This window comes from Thrips palmi, unplaced genomic scaffold, assembly GCF_012932325.1.
Source record: "Thrips palmi isolate BJ-2018 unplaced genomic scaffold, TpBJ-2018v1 HiC_scaffold_19, whole genome shotgun sequence".
Lineage (NCBI taxonomy): Eukaryota > Metazoa > Arthropoda > Insecta > Thysanoptera > Thripidae > Thrips > Thrips palmi.
The window spans coordinates 4383630-4399303 of NW_023144628.1; the positions used below are offsets into that span (position 1 = coordinate 4383630).

At 57.1% G+C, this 15674-nt stretch overlaps 1 protein-coding gene across 8 annotated transcripts in view; it reads right to left on the reverse strand.

Annotated features, from left to right (window-relative positions):
* LOC117645671 (calmodulin-binding transcription activator 1) overlaps window positions 1–15674 on the reverse strand; it is an 89752-nt gene that overhangs the window by 11970 nt on the left and 62108 nt on the right. For 4 of the 8 annotated variants that reach the window (XR_004587739.1, XM_034385980.1, XM_034385978.1 and 1 more), the window contains exons 3-18: window positions 9299–9366; window positions 7201–7336; window positions 7038–7109; window positions 5856–6090; window positions 4348–4394; window positions 3770–3970; window positions 3041–3695; window positions 2590–2956; window positions 2245–2462; window positions 1820–2109; window positions 1618–1741; window positions 1284–1531; window positions 948–1199; window positions 633–838; window positions 237–500; window positions 82–152 (exon numbers count right to left, since the gene is read on the reverse strand). Coding sequence is in view for 7 of the 8 variants with exons in the window: in XM_034385980.1 (XP_034241871.1) it covers window positions 82–152; window positions 237–500; window positions 633–838; window positions 948–1199; window positions 1284–1531; window positions 1618–1741; window positions 1820–2109; window positions 2245–2462; window positions 2590–2956; window positions 3041–3695; window positions 3770–3970; window positions 4348–4394; window positions 5856–6090; window positions 7038–7109; window positions 7201–7336; window positions 9299–9366 (3454 nt within the window). In the remaining variant the exon portion in view is untranslated. Of the gene's footprint in view, window positions 1–81; window positions 153–236; window positions 501–632; window positions 839–947; window positions 1200–1283; window positions 1532–1617; window positions 1742–1819; window positions 2110–2244; window positions 2463–2589; window positions 2957–3040; window positions 3696–3769; window positions 3971–4347; window positions 4395–5855; window positions 6091–7037; window positions 7110–7200; window positions 7337–9298; window positions 9367–11593; window positions 11768–11844; window positions 12055–15674 lie in introns of those variants that run through there. The other 4 variants (XM_034385983.1, XM_034385982.1, XM_034385981.1 and 1 more) reach the window with 4 other exon arrangements.

The following is a 15674-nucleotide window of genomic DNA, read 5'->3' on the forward strand; positions in this document are numbered from 1 at the left end:
CTGTGGCAGAAATAAATTTAGAGGCAAGTGAGTAAATTAAAATAAATTTCAATAAGTTTTGACAAAAAAAGAAATATATACCTGTTGCAGCTTCTAAGTTATTCAGCATGGCTGATGTGGAGGGGGGAATGTTTACTTGGAGCTCTAGATTTCTGCAGGAGAAATTATAATGTTTAATTCATTCCGACTCATTGGAAAGAAAAAACAAAGTTTATTCAGAAAAGTGTGGTTCTTACTTGAGTTTTTGGCCGTCACTTCGAGTTCTTGTTGCTAAGGGTCTTAAGAAAACCCCATCGTGAGACCTGGATGATGACAATGAAGCCCATGAGTTTGTATCCAATAAGCTGTCCTGTGAAACATCTGTTCCAGTAGCTGAAGCAGAGGTGCATGTAGATGCAGAGGATGACGCTGCAGATGATGGTATTGAAACAACTGAGCTGCATGGTGAAAGCCCAGATGATGGGGAAGGAGATGGAGGAAAGAGAAGCGACAGCATATCACTGCAATCAAATATAAGGAGAAAATGAAGAATGATATGGTAAGCAATCAGCCTAGGTAAAATAAAATTACATGTAAATAAAAAGAAAGGAACAAAAGTCCAAATTAATTGCATGAATTTAAATAAATCTTACTTTGATTGGCTTGATGGAGAAAGGGCATTAGTTTTGAGACGTTCATTCTTTAACTTAGTAACTTCCGATGCAAGAGAGGTAAAACCAGACAATCTTGCAACATCTAAAGCACTTTGATTAAAGATGTTGACTAAATCCAATGCAGAGTGATTCCATCGGTACAGAGCCAAGGCCGCATCATTATGGCCTTTAGAGCAGGACCACATCTGTAAGGGCACATATCATCATAATAGTAAAAGGTTCAATAAATATAAATGCCCTTTGCAACCGTTTTAAAGAGATTATTGAAGATAGTTTTATGAGAATGCTTCTTACCAAAGGGGTGAAACCAACTTCATCTTTTGATAATGCATCAACTTCTAAGTCTAATATTGGAGATGAATTTTCCTCTCGCCAATGAATAAGGGCACAAATGAGCCTAGGATACCCCAATGCTGCTGCGAGATGTAGAAGTGTCATATTGCGATGGCTTGTAAGAACTGGCATTTCAACATCCTTCCACTGACAGGAGGACATTCGTCTGCATCGTGCCACTAGCCTTTCCTCCAAGTCACCTACGCTTTCCATCTAAGACACAATGGGAGGGAAGGTCAAGTAACTTTCCAAAGCTTTGGAAAAAACATTTGCATCAAATCAGAGGCAAGAACTCACCAGGTCTGAACAATGATCACTTTGTTCTTGTTTAATGTGAAGCCGTTGGTTTACTGCCTCCAGTCTATGAAGTAGGGTAAGTTTGAGCAAAGAATTGGAGTCAGCAGTATCACGCTTCTGATCTTGGAGTGCTGTGCCAACAGCCTCTACAGGAGACTTGGGTGGTTCCTTATATTCAAACATCACAGAATTTGAAACAATGTGACCATCGCAAGCAACTTGAAGTGTAGCTAATCCAACTTCATGAGCTAAAATAAAAAAGGCCAATTAGTATGGGCTCTGTTTGACAGTACAGTAGTTATTTATTGGATTCGAAAGTAAATGAAAGACATACCTGGACAGTAGCAACGTAACACACCATCTTGAACCAACGTTGTGGACACAGGGAACGTGTCGAATAAAACTGTGTAGGGAGAAGATGAATACCACGGTCCAGTGACCAACACCTTTACACCACCCTGTAAAATAAATTTTAAACAATAAATATCCTGCTCTATTTTGGTACCAGTACCATGAGCAAAATGAAGCATGCTCACTTCAGGATATGCCCATTCAGGCGAGTATTCGGTAATTTCAACCGATGGAAGACTTGTTTCACTGCTATTGACATTTCCATTAATTTGCTGAGGCTGTAACTGTTGCAGTTGCTGCTGTTGATTTTCTTCTAAAGGGCTAGGCTCTTCTTGTTTTAAATGACTAAGAACAGCATCATGGTCTGGCTTTATTTCAAGAAGTGTTGTTTGTTCTTGGTACTGAGGTTGTTGATGAGTTAATTCTATTGATCCTACTGAAGGGGATTCAGAATTTTCAGAATTTATCATAATTCCTGAAAATGAGAAAAGCTTATTAATTGATTCGCTGCTTGGAAGATGGAGGATGATCAGCCTAGCCTAATCCTTAACTGACATACTTATTGTATTTGCACCTAAGGAAAAAAGAAAATTGAAAGAAGGGTACTAACTTGAACTTTGAGATGAATTCTCTGCTGTGTTATCTAGGCCATCTATATCTACAAAATCACCAAGCATGTCAAAGGCGTCCAGATTAACAAATACATCTTCATCATCTGCAGCTCCTGACACTACTTCACAGCCTTCAATAAAGTCCATGGGATTTAAGTCGTGAGGAGACATTTCATCTGGACTAGTTTCCTGCACGGATGGGACAGTATCCATTGGACTGCAACGGAACAGTGAGAATAACAACAGTAAACCAACGCATCTCCTTAATGCTGAACTCGAGTCAACGATCCATGTTGGAAATACTACACTCCATGAGTTAGAAAAGCACACTGCAGTAGACTTACGTATGCAGCCTCTGATCAGATGCACAAGACATTGGCATATTAGCAGACAATGTTCGTTGAATGTCCTCCTGCGTCATTTCTAGAGCATCGAAGAAGCCTGCAGTGGTGCTTCCGTCACTGCTGCTATTGGCCCCACTAGTCCCACTGGACTTGTTGCCACAACTCTCATTGCCTACTGCATCATCACAGAAAGTCTGATGTGTGACAAGCATGTCTGGACTGCATCTGGTGTCCATTTGCTTTGAGGGAGATGGGGGGCTACTCATTGCTTTGTCAACATGTATTGCTTGCTGATTAGTAGCACTGCTGACCACTTGAAGGTGTTGAGTTTCTTGACTGAATCCAATATTGTCATACATGACAAAATCTGGAGAACAATAAAACACCATGTAGAAGTTATAACACCAGAAAAAAAATACAGCAGCCGATCTGGCAGTGCCGGGATTCGAACCTGCGATGTTGCCGTTGGTGACGTCCATGTTGTGGCTGGTGACGCTGACGACGGTGCTGCTGCTCTGGCTGACGGCAGTCATGGCCGCCATGCGGCACGTGTTCATGTCCATGGCCTCCTGCTCCTGCTTCATGACGGCGTGCAGCGACGAGGCCTCCGACACGACCGTCTTGCCCGACAGCCCCGCGGCCTCCACCACGGCGGCGGCCGCGGCCGTGGCCGAGGCGTTGGGCGGCTTGAGGTGGTGGTGGTGGTGCGGGTGGTGGGGAAGGTGCGCCACGCCGGGCACGTTGCGCACGAAGGACGTGACGGTGGCGACCTGGTGCTGGTGCGCGGAGGCCGGGCCCAGGTTGGCCTGGCCGTTGGCCGCGTTGTTGAGTATCAGCAGGCTGCTCGTCTGGATCTGCGACAGGCTGAGCACCAGCGGCGGCGCCTGCTGCACCAGCTGGCCGGCCTGGTGGTGGTGCTGCTGCAGCTGCTGCTGCTGCGCCGCCGCCGTGACGCGCTGCTGCAGCTGCTGCTGGTGCGTCTCGGACAGGTGGATCTGGTGCTGCGCGGTGTGCTGCGCGGTGTGCTGAGACGTGTGCTGCGTCGCGTGGTGCCTCTGCGTCTGGGTGATGAGCGTCCCCGAGCCCGTGCCCGTCGTGGACGACACCTGCGCCGCAATGCAAGCGAGTCACACTCCGTCTCGAGCACGGCGTCGTTGCCGCCCCGCGGACGCCAGCCTACCTGGTTGCTGCGGTCCATGGTGACGGTGGTGAGCTGCGGCTTGGCCGACGTGATGCGGCGGATGGGGTGCGAGCAGGTCTTGCCGTCGGCGCAGGTCGAGTCCGGACACCCGCACTCCAGCTGCTTGGCCAGCGCGGCCGAGCGCGCCGCCCGCTGCCGCTCCATCAGCTGCGTCACGATGGACTCGACCGTCTCGGCCGTCTGCGAGGGAAAGGGGCATTCGGTGATGAGCGAGTTGCGGTCTTGGAGTGGCTCGACGGCCGGCAGCGCAGCCAAGCCCTCCCATTACCGACTTGCAGGACACTTTCTGAGGAGGCGCCACGCGCTCTTCAGACTTTTAGTTGAGAAAAGGGGAGGGGAGGGTGCAGGAGTGCCTGGCCCGGAGTATGGAACACGAGGGCACGGCAAGCACGCCAAGAGGCCGCCAGGCCGGCGGGCCGGGGAGCGCGCCTGCAGCGGCGAGGCTAGGCAGGCCCGCCGCACACGCCAGCGCGGCGCGTTGCCTACCCCGCGGCTCACAGGCGCTGACCGGCCGGGTCGTCGCCCTCCAAACTCGAAACGCGTTCTCGGACACTCACCGATATCTCGAGCTCGTTGTTGTGGTCCGGCTCATCCTCGCTGTAAACTGCAAACCGAGAAACAGAGAGGGTGAGTGCCCTGGCCGCCAGCAACTTCCGGGACGGAGGTGGCTGTGGAAGGAGAGACGTTACGCGGGGCTACATGTCGCGGTGTACTCCACGGTATACTCCGCATGCATGTCGGCGTGTTTACTTGTTTACTGTACTCGGTGCGTGCACATGCAGGTGGTACTGTACCTCACAGTGTGGCTCCTTCCCTTTCGTTTTTCGATGTGAATGAGAGACTGTTGTTATTGGACTGAGTTTTTTAGGTAAATGGTTGGAAGAAGGGGACGGCGGGAGAGGGAGACAAAATTCAGACAGAGAGAAAGACGGAAAAGAAAGTCAAAGAAAACAAGGACAGGTAGATAAGAAAGCCCCGATTCGTGTCTGTGTGCTTCGATCTACTGAATTGGCCAGCTTTGAGAATGTTTCAAGCTCTTCGATTATTCGACGTTGAGTTATAAGGTAGATCAAAGGAATCCGAAAATTACAATTATACAAAGATGGACGAGGACTCACCCAGCCGCTGCATACCAATCTGATGGACGAAGAGGGAAAGCGCAAAGTTTTACAATGGCAATTAAACTAAAGTAAAAGAATTAGAACAAAAAAATATAAAAGGTGGTAAATACATTGCGCTAGGAGAGTGTCAGTTAGTTCTAAGTCGGTTTACTTTAAATTACTTCAACGAATCAGAATGAAGCTCACAACGGAAAAATGAAGGTTTCATACCCGATAAAACGTTAAAAGAATTCCAATACTGTTTTTTTTAAGCAGTGTGGCGATATTCAAGCATTCGGACAGGCACTTCCGACACACACTGTACCCAGTCAACTCGAGTGGACGGGCACGTTGCCAAATGGCCATCGGACGGTCGGGCGGACAGAAACGCTCCACAACTTTGCAACTGTCAAGCCGGCCGACTGGGAACTCATTTTCTAAATAATTAGACAAGCTCACTACTCAGTACTCGGTTAATGAAAGCGACCACAGTATCGCTAGTGGGTACAGCGTCCCGAAAATGGCCGGCAAAAGAAATAGGAAGAGTAAAAACCACTCATTTGCCGTCACATTCGAAACGCGGCAGCGTTCAAGCCCCGACAAATGGGATTCTTTCTTATTTCTAGCTCGGCTTGTTTATTAGGTCAGGTATACATGAGCCTGGCGCTGTCGGGCGCGTTTTTAATGCTTTTTTTTACGTGGTTTGCAAAAACGAAGCCGTGACAAATGAAACGAGAGGACCGAGTAAGAAGTTATTTACTGCTATGATGATAAGGTACTGTGACTGTGTAAATACGATACTTAATGCAGCAAAATAGATGTATATGCGAGGCATCAGTAATGTTAAAAAAAAAATTATTCAAATAAAAAAGAACCAAACGATAGTAGTAGTAGTAATATAAGTGAAATAAAAACGAGAAAAATAAGAGGAAGAAGAAGAGATAGAGAGGAGAGATGAGACACACCGGTCGAGGAGTTGGAAAAGGGATGCATCTGGTGGTGGGACGCCGTGTGTCGATGGTGGGCTCCTCGGGGCACACGGCCCAGGGACTCACACATGGGTTTCAGCTGCGAGACCAGCTCCTCCTTCGTCCACTCTTTCTTGTCACCCCACAGCGCCAGGCTGGGCGAGATGGACACCATCTTGTTGTCGTCCGGGTACGGCACGTTCAGGTAGTGCACCAGCACGATGTCCGGGTTCTGCGATAGCAAGCAAGAATTAATGGCAATAAAATTAAAACCATGTATTTTTTGAAAAAAAAACCTCGAAACAGGAATGGGAGCGAGCGCGCGGTCACCCGCGCGGCAAGCTTCTTCTCGGCGGTGTAGGGCGGTGTGCCGAAACTAGCCTCACCCTAACCGTCATTACCCGGACTGTTTCACGCGGCGACGAGGCGACGACCCTCAACCCCCGAACCCCAAACGCGAAGGCCACTAACTAGGGCACAGGTGCCGAATGGGCGCCTATCACACAACCCCCTCCCCTCCTCCTTCGTCTTCGTCGACGTCATCCCGCTGCAGGCCGCGCGCCGGTGCGTGGGGCCAGACCCTCGCCGTCAGACCCTGGCCGTCAGACCCAAGCAGGTCACTCGCTGCATGCCCTTTAGCGGCTCTCCTTCTTCGCCTCCGAGCGAGCCCCGTTCAGTCCCGCCCCAACCTGACCCATGGGGCCCATGGGCCGTGTCTTGGACTGGGCCCGCCCCGCCCCGCCCCGCCACGCCTCGCCCCCGCGGAGGAAGCAAACTTTTGTTTCGAGGGATGACGACGCAGCGCACAGTACGGTTCCCGGGAGCAAAGTGACAAACATTCTCATAATTATTAGACTGGCCCGGCGACAAAATTCACAGAGATATGGCTCTGGGGAGCGCGGCGCGGCGTGGCGCGGCCTGGGGGTGGGGGTGGGGGGGTGGGGGTGGGGGGCGCTGAAGGACGAAGGGCCGGATTATTAGGGTGTGCGGTGCGGAACTTGGCTCGTCCATGTTTGTATACGGGTTGCTCAATTATGAAAAAGTTTGGCGTCGCTGTTCTGTCTCGACACGCTCGGCGCACGCCACGCCACGCCTAACGGACCGACGGCACACGAAGCGCCCTCGTCGACGGCGACAAAGCAAAACGCCCTTCCCGGCCCGTGGCGGTCCGTGGCTCACCTGCAGCAGCCAGTAGCAGCGTCGGTGGAACGTGGGCAGGATGGCGGAGTGCACGTAGCAGCCGTAGATGCACTGTAAAAACAAGAAGCAGTCAGGGCCGCCCTCTTCCCCCAAGGGGGTCATCAAGCTCGACGCGACGCCGGCGACGAGGCGTGAAGCTTACCTCGGTGCCCTGGACCTTGAGCTTCATGTGGTCCTCGCGGGTCGTCTTGCCGTCCTTGCGTTTCTTCCAGCAGTAGCCGTCGCGGCGGTAGCGCACCTTCTTGCGGGAGTACAGCAGCATGGAGCCGCTCTTGGGCCTGCAACAATAGCATCAACGTCAGCCATCTGTCTCTCTCGCACCCATGCCAAGTCAGAGCGACTTGCTGGCCTTGAGCCTCGGGTCGCTGATAGGCAAACGGGGACGGCGTCGCGGAGGCACTGGGTCGCGACATCTCGCGGCAGCCAGCACCGCCAGCACGGCCGGCAGCGGCAGCGCCCCGAAGGCCGAACCCATCTCCACAACCAAATTCGAGACGCCCCTCCCCTCCCCTCGGCCCCTTGGAATCCCATTCCGCGAATCACAGCGCCGCTGCCCTCCGGCTCGGACCCTCCGTCTCTCTCGCACTCAAGGCGCGGCCCGCGGGGGTGCGAGAGAGACGGAGCGACGAAAGGCCGTGCCGCCTACACTGACTTGCACGCCGGCGACCCTCACCTCGATATACGTGCGTCGGCCGGCGGCCGGCACGTCACGGCCTGAGCGAAAAGGCACCGCCAGCATGGACAGCATGGGCCTTCCCCGCCCTTCCCCGCCGCAGTCCCCAAAGCACCCAAAGCACACAGTCCCTTCAATTTTGACGAATCCGCCGTCAAACAAGCCTTTGCAGCCCTCCTTAAACACACGCACACACACATGCAGGGCCGCGACTTCGGCTGTCCAGCCGACCGCGACGCCCCCGACGACGGTCCGCGCCGCACCACAATAGGGGCTCGGCAAGCGCGCGCCCTGCGGACCGCACACTGGAGTGTACACTGGAGGGGATGGCGCACTACTTGGTACTTGGTGGGCCGCGCCAAACAGCACGCAGCGCGGCAGTGTAGTGGCAGTTAGTTTCGCGGAAATCCCTCCGCTCGGCTGCGCGGCGCGACGCGCCCCAGTGAAGAAGCGCCCCCCGCCCCGCCCCGCCGCCCTTCCCCTCCCCCGCCCCGGAACGGGCTGGGGGTGTCCGCCAAGCCCCGCGCAGCGCCGCGCTGGGAGACGCTCTCGACCTCACAAATTATACGCAACAATACTGACGACCCGTATATATTACGGCGTACAATGGCCGGGCGTGGCGAGGCGAGGCGGCCGGGCAACCGGCTGTCCCGTCCCGTCCCGGCCAGTCCGGGGAAGTCCAGGCCGGGCGCCGGCCGGGCCGTGGCCACAGCCCGTGACAAAGTCCACCGAGTCGCCGTAGCAGCTCGCAGCAATGAGACTTGTCATCGTGGAGGCCGACCGGAGAGGCCGGCCAGTGTGGAGCCTCGGCGACTTGGCGGCGCCGCTCCACTGCTAGCTTGACAGCGGCCTGCTGCACCTGGCCCGGTCCCGGCCCCGCCGGCACCCCACCGCCCTCCGCGTCTCGGACAACGCACCATCGATCATGGAGGCCTAGTCGGGGACGGACGGGACGGAGCCTCCGGGGCCAAAGGCGCTCCAGATTCGTCCGATATTCGCTCCGGGAGCAAGGCGACGGCCACGGCGACGGAGGCCAGCCGACTTCTCTAGTCGGAGAGGGCTGACTCGGCGTGCTGGGCAGTGACGCGGGGTCGTGCACCGAAGCCGAGCTGCGCGTCCTCGTCCTCCGTGCCCCGGTCCTGGCGGAACACCGCGCCACACAGCTGGGGCTGGCAGGGCTGGTCGGCACACCGTAAGGCACGCCGTACATCTCGCTTCTAATTACACACACCAGAGGGCGCAAGGGGCCGTGCCGTGCCGCGCCGTCCATACATTAGGTGACGCGCGAGGCGTCCCTTTCCCTTTAGGTCCCGGGCCGTGCCGGGCCGTGCCCTTTCTTCCCGCCCTAACTCGGCCCTTTTTACTGGCTACCTGCAGATTGAGCCCGGGCCGCGCGAAGGTGCTGATGCTATCAGTGGCTAGACGAGCTGCACTACGGATGCGGGGGTGGTGGGCTGGGCCCCGGCGGGCCCCGGTGGCGGTTAACGAGAAGGGGGTGCGCCGTTACACTGTGTACACACCCAGCGCACCCACAGCGCGCCCGAGTGAATACCGGGTCGACACGAACCTGATCTTGACCTCCTTGGACTGCCAGTCGGCGTGCCGCTCGAAGGCGATGAGCACCGCGGCGATCTCCTGCAACACAGACAGAGGGGTGAAAGGATAGCGTTTCAGCAGACATGGCCATTATTAGAGTCAGCCGTCGTCGACACAAGTCCACCACGCGGAAAAAAAGGACTAAAATCGCTTGGCGGCTTTATTGTGCAGGAAGAGTACCCGCCCCGCCCCGTCAGTGGCGTGCAGTATCCCTGGCGCCCCGCCCCGCCTTGCACCAGGTGAAAGTTGAGGCGCGGCGGTGGCAGCCGTGTGGCAACCACAAGAAGAAGCTTAAGAAGAGCTTATTCAGATTCCTGGCCTTATAAATAATGCAGGTCCGTGTTTGGACTCGGCGCGCTCGGCGTGGGTGTGGACGGCGGGGCGGGGCGGGGGGCACTGCTGAGCCCCACGCCGCGCCGCGCCCCAAGACCACCACCGCCACCACGGCCCACTCGGCCGCTATGAATTCCATCGCAACTTGTTTCTTTACGGTACTCCTTCCCTAACAAGTACCCGCGCGCGGTGCCGCGCCGTGCCGCGCCGTGCTGTGCTGTCTGCCCCTCGGCCTGGCCGGCCCTCCGCGTGTCAGCTTCTTCAGGCGTCTTCTTCTTTCTCGCTCCGGCGAAATGAAAATGAGACGTCGCCGAGGCGAAGAAGAGGGATGGCTGCTCGTGGCCCATCGCCCCCACAGTCACACTACATTCGCTTCAGAGATAAGGCCCACGGTGGGGCCGGGGGGCGGGGCCCTGTCCGGCGACACGACGTAATGCGACTCCCTATCTATCACGGTCAGCGAGCCGCCAGCCCGCCAGCCCCGCCAGGGCGCCGCCGCGTCAAATAGCCACCTGCGATTTGTCTCACCGAGCGGAGACAATAAAAAAATCCCCCCGGTCCCTTTCGTTTGGCAAAACCCGAACAGAAACGAAATCAACTTGGCAACCAACACGCTCTCGCAAAATCCTTGGTTTCCTATCCTTTCCTCGTTCCGTTGTTTTTGTTTCTGGGAGTGGATCACAAATACCCCAGGACATCTCGCAAGTGCCCGCGCCCGCGTACAAACTCAGTGGGGCTGGCTAGGAGGTTCATCGGAGACGGTGCTCGGAAGCGGCCTTCTGGCATTTCGCTTGACCTCGCTAGACTTAACCTCATTGGGGAACTCGCTAGGCGCAGACGAGCAAGTACGACTTCTTAGTCGACAAGAAGCTGGCTAGAGGCCCACTGGAAGTTTGGAGGCTCAACTGGAGCCACGCACGCATGACCTTTACACCAGAGGAGTCGCCACAGTCCCAAAAGGCTTGCCAGAGCAAGCGCCGACCCAGGCAAGGTGCACCAGGGATGAGTGAGCCACCCTCAGAAACAGAAACAAAGGAACGAGAAAAGGGTAGGAAAACAGGGATTCCGCAAGATCGTGCAGTTTGCGAAGTTGATTTCCTTACTGTTCAGGTTTGATCAAACAGTGGTGGGGTGGATTTCGGTGTAACCCGCGGTGGCAATGCCAACGGCAATGCCGGTGCGTCACTGCACCCTACCGAGCCGAAGTTCGATCCCCGTCGACCGACGAAAAATTTTCCGGTTAACTACTGTCTCCCGTCCGCAACCTTGGTTCGCGCCCGGCCTCCTCCGACCCGTCACGACACTGTGCCATGGCGCAGTGGCGACGGCGTCACGGGACGCGACATATGAAAAGGGGACAACTGCTCGATTGAAAGTTGCTACCTATCATCACTCACACCAGCGATTTAATGGGGGCCTGCTCCCGAACTAGCCTAACTGGCGACCGGGACTGGCCCCGCGAGCGGACGGCAGCGCAACGCGCGCAGCGCACTCTTGCGGCAGCTGCCGGAACCACGTCGGGTCGGGCGGTGCCAAAGGCGCCAAACAAGCCCAAACGGAACAAGGCCATTAAAGACTACTCATGGACTTGTTTTAAGTCCGAAATGACTTTACCCACGACAAGACGGAACAAGGCAATATCTGACTTGATTCAAGTCTTTTCTGGCCTTGAAGCAATCAAGGCCCAGTTAGCCTTGTTTCAAGGCCAGCCCGACTCGATTCAAGACACCCTTTTTCTGGGTGCGGGGTTAGGGGAGGTCAGCAAGGGCTGGAACGGGCTGGGCTGGTTACGGGGGACTGCGAGCAGGGGGACGTCACACTGCGGACTGATTCCGAGAGTCGTTTTTGACGCTGTGTCTCTCACGCACCAACACTGGACGCCCCATGAGTGCGACAGAGACAGAGCGACGAAAATGACTCTCGGAATCAGTACATGAGACCATACTACCGGCGGCAGACGAAGAGGAGGACGAAGACGAGGGCACGCCAACTTTGGCGGGCGGTCCCGGTGCTGCTGCCGCTGCTGCTCCTTGCACCTGATAACGGTGATAAACGCCGCCGACGATGATATCCTTTTCGTGCCGTCTGGCACACACAAACACACACGCTGATAATGACTTGATGGGTTGTTCCGACGCAGCCTCCGCCCTCCGGCCGGCCTGCGATGCGCGGGACGCCACAGACCTGCTTCGCGACCACTTGGAAGCGGCTTCGATTCGAATAAGCGGCGCTCCAAGCAGAAACCGCGCAGCCAAGGCAGCCAATCATACGCGGCTGTCTGAACGAGAGCCGTCGTAAAGTCGGCCCGAGGCCTCACCGACGCACAAAGACACAAACACACGCGGTCAAACGGCACCGTCACTACACTCGACACTCGCGGCGGGCTCCACACGGCGGCACAACACAGGGCAGCGAGCGCGCCAACGGCAGCCAACGGACGAACCCAACCGCTCGGCGCGGCGTTCCCGCCAGACCCCTAGTGCACCGTCCCGCCACTAGAGCGCGCTCAACCCGCTGCTTCCCGCCACCGTGCTAAAGAGCCTAAAACCGCCTAAAGAAAGCACCCATTTTTCCTTGAAATTAAAAACGATGAACTAGGCCCTAACCCCAAAGTTTTTGTCTTGAAACCCTAGAAATAATTGGGTGCCTCGGTGGCGAGGTATCGACTATTTCAGCGGAGGCGAGAAGAAGAACAAAAGGCGAGCGGGTCACTTCCGCTTGGGTCACAACAGACAACAGAGGATTTAAACATCGCCGAAAATCTTTTTTTGTCAGTTAAACGGCATTTTTGAGTCAGCCTTGAAGTTTTAGGCATGTTTTTAAGAAAAGGTATCTGCTAAAAAGAAAGTGGAAGGAGCGGAAAAAGAGACGGACAGTTCGCGCGCGATTGAGCCAGTGCGAGTGCGAGGCCGCGGGGCCGGATTGGCGGAGCGAGAGAGAAAGAGAGCTTGTGACAAACAGCAGCAGGCGAGCGTTCGGAATGAATGGTATTAATTAGTGGCGCGACACCCCGCCTGCCACTTGGATGCAGGTGGATGCGACTGCGAGCGTCAACGCATCAACGAAAACAAAAGAAACAAAAACGAAAATACTTAAACGGCCCCGCGGCGTGGCGTCGTCGGCGTCGCGTCTTCGTCTTCCGTGACGCACGACAACTTGGTCAAAGAGAACCGGCTAGAAGGTCACGACACAAAACGCCTCGGAAAAAGCGTAAAGCAAAAGGAAAAAAAGAAAAAAAAACGGGCCGATTTTATATTTTATTTTGAAAAGAAAAACACCAACAACGAAGCAGTAAAAGGCTGGCGGCGGCGGTGGCTCACCCTATATATTAATCCCTCGCACCATTAATAAAATTCGTGTCACATGCACATCGCGAGGTGCATTTTCAAGGCGGAAAGGAGAGGAGGCGCGGGGGGAGGAGGGGAGGGGGTCGTCCAGGCGGCACAGGCCTGCACAGGGTGGCTCAGGCACGCGCTGGGCAATTTAATTACCCTCTGGTTCTTCCACTCCAACCCCTTCCCCGTCCTGCCCCGGTCCGGAACGTGGGAGCGTCACGCGCCTAATGTCTGTCGTGATCCATCACCACGCCCCGCCACGCCGCGCCACGCTCCCCGTACGTCCCGGGCGATTTTTCATTCAGCAATCCGACCCTTCCTAACTCTTCCCTGTCAGCGATTCAAGCTGCGCGCCGCGCCGTGTCGGGTCGCACGCCAACGCGCCTGTTGGAGCAGCGGCCACGGCCAGGTGTCCGGGACCCGACCCGGCCCCAAAAAGGCGCCGCCGCCGCCGAGGTTCGAACCCGGTCCTCGGATTCCACGGCATCCTGGAAGGCGGCTGGGCCGAAGCCATCCCGTCCCGGCCCGCCTCGCCATGGCTCGGGCGTTACAAAGACAAGGGAACAAAAGCGAATACGGCGGGGCTAATTCTCGGGACTGCTTGCTTAATTCACTCTTTTGCAAGGCGGAGGAGAGGGAGAGAAAGAAAAGAGAAAGAAATGGAATGCAAAACGTGTCTGCACGGCTTGCCGCCACTCGGCGCGGCCGAACCGAGGCAAAAAGAGAGAGAAAGATCATTTCGGCCGGTTGGAGGGAAACCGAAGACTTCATGTGGCTGCCCCGGGCGGCCCTGTCCACAGTGTCCTTCCCGACTCGCCTCTGGACTGGCGGCGGCGCGGCGGCGGCCCGGCAGAAGCCCGGTGATGGACAAGCGGAGCGGCAAAAAGGCCAAGCGCGGGGCGCGGCGCGGCGGGGCGGGGCGGGGCGTGGCGAGGGCGGCCCCGAGTGACAAGAACAACAACCTGGGAGGCGACGGGCCGGCGGTATGTTTAGGAGCGATGCGAGGTTCGCGTGCGGGCCGCAACGTCGCCCCGCCCCGCCCCACCCCGCCACCGCGTCCCGCGCAAACCGTATCACAGTATCTCAGCGCCCCCCGCGGGGCCGCCCCTCCACACCACCGGGACAGGGGCCGGGCAGGCGATGGGCAGGCGGTGGGCAGGCCCGGCCATCAAGACATCACACATTCCGCTAGGGGAGGGTAGAGAAACATTCTCACTGCCCACTTCGGCGCTGGACACCTCGGACGACGACGAGGTGGGATGCACTTGCCGGCCGCGTCGTGGCCGAGGCCCTGGCCCTGGACGTGCACTGCCTCGGCACGCCACTGCCTGGCACCGCCTTGGCACTGCCCGGGGCGGGGAGGGCGTCGCGGCCGGGCGGGCCAGCCACGGCACGGCGAAGCATAAATTCATTTGCCGCGCGTCATACATAATGCAAAACACGCAAACGGATGAGCTTCACGGAGGACCAGGAAGGGCCGAGAAAGTCGGACGGGGGAAGGGGGGGGGACATTACTCGGATGAATCACGATGGACTTCCCTCCCCGCGGCGGCGCGCGCCTAATGCCGCTCTTCGCACTCGATAAACAGTGGACACCCGGGCGGCGCGACGGCGGCGCAGTGGCGGCGACACGCCGAGGCAAATTTGAGAAAAGCGCACTTCGGACGTTTGTTTTGAGCGGCGCGCCTCCCCGGCACCGTCCACCACAGCACGACGGGGTGTGACCTGGGTGGGGCCCTGGGCCTGGGTGGGGCGGTGGCCAGCTCGACCGCAAATCGAATGCAGCTCCTAATTCGACTTGAATGGCAGCCAATGGCAGCCAATGGCAGCCAGCGGTGTCGGCGCCGCGCTCGCGTTGAACCGCTGCCAGCGTGCCGGCGAGCGCGGCGGCTACCCGTCGGCGGCCGTCGGCGCCGTGCCTGCTACCCAGCGGCGGCGGCGGCCTCACCCTGGCGGCCGCACCTCGCCGTCGAGCAACGAAAGCGAGAGCGGCAAGGAAAGTAGCAATCGCCGCGTGAGGCAGCCGCAGGCCTCGGGCTCACTGCGCCGCGGCACGGCATTCAAACGGCGTGTTAAAAAGGAATAAAGCCCGAGAAAAAGCCCCGGCGATAGCGGCCCGATTGAGACACGAGCCCGGGTTCGAGTCCCGGCCGGGCAAAACGCGCCGCCTTGGGCTCTTAGGTGTGGTTTGCGAGGATCGTCGGCTCGGTGCAGCCCACGGCGTCAGCCCCTCAACGCCCAGAAGCTGTTGTCGCCCTCCTCCCGTCCTGGCCGCGGCGGGGCGTGGCGGGGCGCGGCGCCGGTAAATGGATTGACCCATATAATGCGCGCTGAGCAGCGCAGTTGGGCCCTTCGTTCCCCTCAGCCAGCCACGGCCAGCCACGGCCGTGCGTCAGGGGCAAGGCCAGCCGGCCAGACCCCGTACGCCGTGCCCCCGTCCCACAATGGCTAGCCGCCGCAGGACAGCGCTCGCCTCCCGATGGAGCCCTTGCAGTGCATAGAGGCCATCGCCTGGCCTCCGAGAAGCACAATACAATACACGTGACTTCGGCGGTTTCGGTCACATCGGCACGCAGCCAGCCAGGAAGTGTGGGCCACGCGAGTAAGGGAACGGAGGCAAGGCCTCTCGCGAGTCTCATTTGAATCAATTATTGGCTTCGTTTTCGGCGGAGCCACCGA